Source organism: Colobus angolensis, unplaced genomic scaffold, assembly GCF_000951035.1.
Source record: "Colobus angolensis palliatus isolate OR3802 unplaced genomic scaffold, Cang.pa_1.0 Scaffold55, whole genome shotgun sequence".
Lineage (NCBI taxonomy): Eukaryota > Metazoa > Chordata > Mammalia > Primates > Cercopithecidae > Colobus > Colobus angolensis.
Window position 1 is genome coordinate 5,414,204 of NW_012119043.1, and position 8,229 is coordinate 5,422,432.

General features: G+C 47.8%; 1 protein-coding gene across 1 annotated transcript in view; it reads right to left on the reverse strand.

Annotated features, from left to right (window-relative positions):
• Nucleotides 1-8,223, reverse strand: part of USP7 (ubiquitin specific peptidase 7 (herpes virus-associated)) — a 75,319-nt gene extending 67,096 nt beyond the window's left edge. Inside the window, exon 1 of the mRNA XM_011961382.1 lies at nt 7,842-8,223. Within this exon, the coding sequence (XP_011816772.1) occupies nt 7,842-8,034 (193 nt within the window). The 5' untranslated portion in view covers nt 8,035-8,223. The remainder of the gene's footprint in view (nt 1-7,841) is intronic.
• Nucleotides 8,224-8,229: the final 6 nt, after the last annotated feature.

Here is an 8,229-nt window from a genome sequence, read left to right on the forward strand (position 1 = left end):
GGATGGTCTCGATCTCCTGACCTCGTGATCCGCCCGTCTCGGCCTCCCAAAGTGCTGGGATTACAGGCTTGAGCCACCGCGCCCGGCCTTCTATACCCACTTTCTATGAATCTGCAGTTTCTGCAATTCTTTTATTTCTTCCCACGCTGCTGAAATGTAGTTTTACATTTGTTGTATTTAATAAACTGGAGTTTCTCTTTCTGTATAGCTGTTTCTTCACTTCTTAAATAATCTGTTTGCCTTTCATTTCTACATGATGGACAGTATTGGGACCAGTCAGTGTCTCGCCCCAGGCTAGAGTGCAGTGATGCAATCATAGCTCACTGTGGCCTTGACCTCCAAGGCTCAAGTGATCCTCCCATCTCGGCCTCCCAAAGTGCTGGGATTCCAGGCATGAGCCACCGCGCCCAGGTTCACAAGCATGTTTTAAAATAGCAATTGCATGGCCAGGCGCAGTGGCTCACACCTGTAATCCCAGCACTTTGGGAGGCCAAGGCGGGCAGATCACGAGGTCAGGCCTGGCCAACATGAGGAAACCCTGTCTCTTACTAAAATACAAAAAATTAGCTGGGCATGGTGGCAGCGCCTGTAGTCCCAGCTACTCCGGAGGCTGAGGCAGGGGAATTGCTTGAACCTGGGAGGAGGAGGCTGCCGTGAGCCGAGATCGTGCCACTGCAGTCCAGCCTGGCAACAGAGCGAGACTCCATCTCAAAAAAAAAAATAGCCGGGTGCGGTGGCTCACGCCTGTAATCCCAGCACTTTGGGAGGCCGAGGTGGGCGGATCACGAGATCAGGAGATCGAGACCATCCTGGCTAACACGGTGAAACCCTCTCTCTTCAGTAGAGAGATTTATTTCACTAGAGAGATTTATTATTTGTATTTATTTTCAGTAAATACAAAAAAATTAGCCGGGTGTGGCAGGGGGGCGCCTGTAGTCCCAGCTGCTCGGGAGGCTGAGGCAGGAGAATGGCGTGAACCCGGGAGGCGGAGCTTGCAGTGAGGAGAGATTGCACCACTGCACTCCAGCCTGGGCGACAGAGGGAGACTCCACCTCAAAAACAAAAAACAAAAAAAAAACATATATATATATAGCAATTGCACAAGGTCAATTAAGAGTCATGAAATATAATTTATTCCCCAAAGTCTTATTGATGAAATGTACTTGCAACTTGAGGTCAACAGCTTACAGCTTTTTTAAGGGGCTGCGGAGTAGAAAGGTTTGCTCAGCCTACACATTCACAGCAATGCCACACAGTGTCCTCTGGAAACACTCTCCTCAACTTCTTCTGAAGTACTGTGAACGGGGTGGCAAGAGAGACAGCCAGAAGTCAGATTACCACCCAGGCACCTGCGGCCACACCCTGGGATGGGACCACGTTCCACAATACTGGTCACCCTACCAAACTCACACAGCACACTTTCCCAACCAGATGCCAGTTTGACAACTTATTGCAAGAGCTGGAGGTTAGTACACAACACAGGACACTGCCCTCCCAGTATCGGGATGTAAGAAACCTTTGTGACTGGCGTGCAATCAAAACAGAGGGGCCAGATTTTTTAATCTTCTATGGTAGGCAGGACAATCACATGACTTGTTCTGGTTTCACAAGGGAGTCTCCTTCTAAATAGCTTTTAGATCCTCAACGACCCAAAGAGAATGACCACCTTGAGAATGGGCCACAACGCTTGCTCCCAGGTTTCAAACATGCATGAAGTTAAAGCTCCTGGCAGGTAACATGGGCTCCTTCCAAGGAAACACGGGCATTTCTGCGACTATGAACAGCTGTGACCTCACAACAGTGTCTCCACCCCTTAAGGGGTACACTAAGAACTGAATTCAGGTCAGGTGCGGTGGCTTGCGCCTCTAATCCCAGCACTCTGGGAGGCCGAGGCGGGCATGTTGCCTGAGCCCCGCAGGTCAAGACTATCTGGGCAACATGGTGAAACCCCATCTCTACTAAAATACAAAAATTAGCCGGACATGGTAGCGTGTGCCTGTAGTCCCAGCTACTCGGGAGGGTGAGGCAGAATGGCTTAAACCCAGCGGTCAGAGGTTACAGTGAGCCGAGACCGTGCCACTGCACTCCAGCCTGGGCAACAAAGTGAGACTTCATATTTAAAAAAAAAAGATTTTGCTTTACACAGTCACAGGCATAGGACAGTGAGAGTCCAGCCCCTGGCAGGCAGTGCCCCATTACCCACCAGGACTCCCAGCGCAGCCTCAGACATGCCCAGCCCTTCTGTGCAGCACAACACAGACAAGTCGACGCTATTTTTCAGGGTGCCTTCTCCCAGACGCCCCTCTTCCCATCCCATGTTGGGTTCTTGCCAGCCTCTGTCTCAGGGTTGTCATCACTGAATTCTGGAAGCATCCCTGCTCTGGCTCAGGTTGGTGTATTTCCCCATACAAGAAACGTACTAATTACTGTTTCCAACTTCCAAATAAAAAGTTAAAATTACCAACCCTCAGAAGTAGACCTGCTTCTCTTCAAAAATTTCAACACATCTGACTTCTCATTAGCCGAGGCATGTGTTAACTTACTAGAAAAATGGCATAACTGACTTTCTTGCCTACGCATGACACTTAAAACCCTGCTTCCTGCAACTTTCTTAAGTCCAAATTACTTCAGAACAAGCAATTTCTAAAGCAGGTGACATTTAACATCTAACTCTGTCATGGTACATGGCAAGAAATATGTTGTTACAACTCTTGTTCTCCAGGGTAAAATTTCTTTGCCTTGGAAATCAAGCAGGATATCCACGCTATTTGTTACTCATGCAAAAAACCATAAACAGGTGGGGTGAGGTGAGGTGGCTCACACCTATAACCCCAGTGCTTTGAGAGGTTCAGGTAGGAGGATCGCTTGAGGCCAGGAAGTCCAGACCAGTTTGAACATTGTAAGACCCCATCTCTACAACACTCAAAAAAAAAAAAAAAAAAAAACCAATTAGCCAGATGTGGTCACCTCAACCCTGTGGTCCCAGATACTTGGAAGGCTGAGGTGGGAGGATCACCTGAGCCCAGAAGTTGAAGGCTGCAGTGAGCTAAGATCACCCACTGCACTACAGCCAGAGCAACCCTGTCGCTTAAATTAAAAAAAACCAAAAAAATTTTTTAAACACAAAAACGGTAACAAAAATAGACTTTACAAAATACCCAAAAGAAATTTTCAGTTATTTATTAAAGTCTAGCAATGTCTTTGTCTGGAAAACGGGCTTTTACTTCCAAAAGGACCAAAAAAACACCATCACGTAAATGTTAAAAGCAATAAAACTGAATGATCACTTATCAAAGCAATACCGTTTTATGGCTTCAGCGTCTTTCTGAGAGCCAGTTGCCAGCCAGCCACCTCCTGCACTACTGTTTATTCTCAGAGTACACTGAAAACCTGTTTCCTGAAAGAGCATCTCCCACAAATAAATTTAACAAAAAAGGAAACTAAGACGGTCACCTTCAGAGCAAACAAGCCAACAGTGTGGAGGAGGCACCCGAACGCCCATCCCACCAGCACAGTAGCAGGTGGGACAAAAATGGCACAGGTCTTATGCAAGCCAAGGGGCAGAGGCGACCTTTAGGCCTAGGGGAAAGGTGGCCCCAGGGTGGATTCTGAACCACTTTCCTGGGGTATCTGTCCTGTTTGTGCCCACACAAGTGCATGTGTGCTGGGAGTCAGTAGCACCAAGGAGGCTGGGGCCATCCTGAGACCCTGGCTGTGCGACTTCCTGTAGGGAAGGCCGGACACCGAGTCCTTTTCAGCAGGGCAGTGACAGACAGAAGTCCTGTGGGCAGCAGCTTTCATAGCGCGTGGCGTCGGGCAGGCTGGAAGCAGGACCAAGAGGGAGGCTACCGCCACAGTTCCAGCATGAGGCAGCAAGGGCCTGCTTTCAGGGGATGTCTGAAAAAGCCAAACGGGCCTAGCAACAGGATGTGGGATAGAGACGGCAGAGTTCAAGGCTGTCTCCCAACCTCTGGACACTCAGGGACCTGGTTTCCTGCCACTATCTAGTGCTCCACTTCCCCACACTCGTAGGGAGTTCTAGCACTCACGCAAGAATCATCAGAAGGCCACCAGGCTGACTAAAATTAAACATCAGTGGCAAATGGCACCAAATCCACTCGACTTTTACCATACAGTGAATCGTTCTCAACATATTACACCTTTAATATTAAAACCCCTATTCAGGCACATCAAGCCCGAGATTTCATGAATAGCATTGTTTAGGCAGAGGTCGGATGGTTTCTTCCTAATCCACATCGGCTATGGTTACTGCGGGCCCTTTCTGCAGAGCACCCATCTTCGACGGCCCCATCTGTGGTGTGCGCCCCACTTTAGTTCTAACCTAAGTATCACGTCTTCTTGGCTGCGAAAGCCCTACCATCGAGGCAACACCATGCGCTGAACATCTCCTATGCTCCAAATTCCATGCCAGGCACTTCATATGTGCCTGGCGATTCCAGTCTCACAACAACCAACAACAACCTTGATAGGCATGAGTGACCTCCTTTAAGGGATAGAGAAACTGAGGAACCAAGTGCTTAAGCAATGCGCATTAGGTACCACAGCAATCAAATGGCAAAACCCAGATTCAAACCCAGGCATGGCTCTAAATCTAGACTGCCTTAGCCACCACAGTCTGTCCTACCATGAATTTTAACTTAATGACCTCTTTCTCCTTTTCCAAAACACTAATTCAAAAAAAGAAAGGATACCTTCTTCCTACATTTGCTAGTATCGATCATTTCATTATAGAGAAAAAATTATAATGAGGATATCAGCAGCCTGAAAGAATCAGGAGAGCTGGAGCCTAGGGAATCACTTTGAATCATTAAAACCTGACATGCTCACATCAGAGTGAGATGCTAGGTTTGGCCTAATTTCTTCTCTACTGGGTTCTCTGAGCTGATGTTCATCTTGTAACTTTGCAAAGAATTATCTTAGCAACATATGCCAACATAAGGAAAACCAACACCCTCGAAATATTTGACTTTTGTCTTGTTACAGTGCTATTTGAAAGAATCTTCCATTAGTTATAATAAATTACAACAGCACAAGTTTATCTGGCTGGGTGTGTTCAAGAGAAGTCACTTTCTACTCCCAAACATGCTTCAGCAGAAAAGTAACTGCACAAGTTTGGAAGAAACCCACCACCACCCCTGTAACCAAAAACACAGAAGCCTATGATCAATTCTTTTCAGAAGCTGCAGCTGACCCATTAATTTGCTCCTAATAGCAGCAGTCTAAGTGTCATACAAAAGTCTAACATCTATCCCATTCTTCTCAGAGCCGACACTGAAACAGAGACTGCTCACTCGGGCAGAAGAACCACACCACAGAAAAAACAGTTTGTATGCAGAAACAAGGTCTCCGGATAACTTCCTGTCGATTCAACAGCATCTACACGGACCATCCGATGACCATCGAGTATTCAGAGGGCAGAGACCCATGCAAGTCACTCCTTCAGCCCCTAGACCTCCGTAGCCACCAAAGTTAGCAAATAATAATACACTGCCAAGCAACCTTATTCCCAGCCAGACCTAATCATACCACCACTTCCCCAGCTCTATCTGCCTTCCAACTAGAAACGAGCAACTGGCTGCTCCAGGCCTCACAGGCAGTGTGTGGTTGCAACCCCAGCAAACTGCATCAGGCCCCTCACCTCTTCCCTCTCCGCACTTTACCCTTCATCATTTTCCTAACTGCTCAGGGCATTTTAAAAATAACTATTCCAGAGCACTGCTGTTTTCCAGTGAATATCCAAGTGCTGTGCAGAGTTCACTCAAAAGCAAATGCGACCCCAAGAATGTGAGGCCGGAGAGCAAACTCACACTGACCTATACTGATAGAGAAAAACCAACCAACCAAACCAGTCTCCCAGGCTCCTTGGAAACCACCCTGCCCAGGAGGCACAGGCAGGATGCTCCAGGTTTACAAAGCCTTCCCTTCCTCAAGCTGTTCAGACCCTGACAGTTTCCAGCTGCTGGTTCTTTAGGCACCGAGGCAGACACTAAACAGGTGCAAGTCTCTACCTCTGACCAGGACCCCACTCACAGCCTGGTCCATGAAGCCAACCTGAGTCCGCTAAATTCCACCCTTCTGGCTTTTTAACAGAAGTGTTCTCTCACTCTTTCGGGTCCTCAGTCACATTCCGATCAACCGTAAGGCTCCATTTCAGGATTGGGAAGGCTGAAATACATGGCCTAAGACACAAGTAGCTTTTTCAACCACACACCAGTGGGTACTCACAGGGCACTATTATTTGTCGACAGCCTCATGTGCTCCCTACAAGACAAGGGACCTTCTGGATAATGAAATTGAAACAGATGCCCAGTTAGAAGAAAGGAGTTTCTTGAGTTTAAGCAATCAGCATTATTAGTAACTAAAACCGCTGCCATCCAATTTGAGATTCTGGTAAATTTACAGATTAACTGTTCTAGGGCTTACCTTTCCAATACAAACTGTAATACGAAAATAAAGCTTCATTTTATGAGAAAAGTAAGTAGCCTTGAAAACATGCATGGAGACTGCTGAATTTCTAAAACTTCAACACCCTCTAGTCTTCTAAAGGCAAAGACCGGCCAGGCGCGGTGGCTCAAGCCTGTAATTTCAGCAGTTTGGGAGGACGAGAAGGGTAGATCACCTGAGGTCGGGAGATCGAGACCAGCCTGACCAACATGGAGAAACCCCGTCTCTAACAAAAATACAAAAGTAGCCAGGTGTGGTGGCACATGCCTGTAATCCCAGCTACTTGGGAGGCTTAGGCAGGAAAATCGCTTGAACCCGGGAGACGGAGGTTGCAGTGAGCTGAGTGCACTACTGCACTCCAGCCTGGGCAGCAAGAGCAAAACTCCGTCTCACAAGAAAAAAAAAAAAAAAGCAAAGACCTTGAAATGTGTGGACCTGGTTATTTTCCTAAAGGTACAGGTCTGTAACACACAGGCTCTGCAGTAATGTCTCTGTTTATTAATCCGCACTGGTGTCCAAAGATACCTGGAAAGCAGTAGGACGATGCCATGGGAAATCCATATGCTCGTGTTATTGGATATTTGTCTTGATCGGGTACCATTTGAAAAGGAAACTGAGAAGCAACCTTTTTTTATGTTTTAGATGGTATGCAAAATACAGCACAAAAGGAATACACAAAATTCTCTCAGTAATGTACATCTTTTCAGCTATTCGGTTTAATCACACATACCAGGCGCTCTGCAAAGCTGCTGCTTTGCTGGGGCCAAGTGAAACAGATAACCCAGTCCTTGGCGTGGACTCCGCTCTTCTGTTCCCCATCACTACCATTGATAAACACGACTGGGGAGTGCCTAGTGCAGAATCCCAGCCACTTTGCCATTTGCAACCTGGCCAGCCATTTTTTCACTGACCATCCAATTAATGGCAGTAAGTTATACAGAGGGGAACACCAGTCACGCTTAAGTGTTCCCACCAACCGGTGTGCAGTGTCCCATACTTGGAGCCACCGCACAGGACAAACATTGCTTTTCCTGAGCTCCCCTGGAGCTTCATTCATTGACGCAACCCAAGATCCCTCGCTAAAAGCAAAACTAGAATAAAGCATTCCACGCCCTTTTCATTCAGGTGGCCTCCATTTGACTCCCGACAGCCTGAACCCGTCACGTAGGTAAGAAAACTTTTTAAAGACCATTCGGACTTTGCTTTCTTTCAGTGGAATGTGCCATGAGAAAAAGTGCCTTCCAATGACCAACTCCGTAAATCCAACACCCTTCTCTTTACAGTGTCTTTACATCCAACCTTTATAACCAAGACTCGATATCTCAAACTACAGCGCCCTGGAAAATTACTGCCACATCGGCAGAAAATCGAGGTACCTTTCGAGTCAGGTTTGATTCTGATGCAGGCAGACATGTGCGGCGGGGCTTTCGCACGACTGCAAGCGCACACCTGGCCGGATGCTGGCTGCACCACACACTGCCAGGTACCAAACTCCCAGAAAAACAGGTGGATTCGGAAACCAACAGCGCCCGGGTCAGAACTCTGGGCCAGTCCAAAGCCTGACAACATCTGCGTTCCTTGCAGGTGTTTTAGAATATAAGCCCGACGGTAGGCAGTGCTGTTAGAAAGTGATTTGGAGGAGCGCTTCCGAGCCACGGAGCGCCCTCCGGGGGAGCGCACCGGAGCAGGTGCGGGCGAGCCCCGCGCCCGGGGAGGTCAGGAGTTCCCCAGCCAGACCAGATCCAGCCAGACGCCCCAGAACGG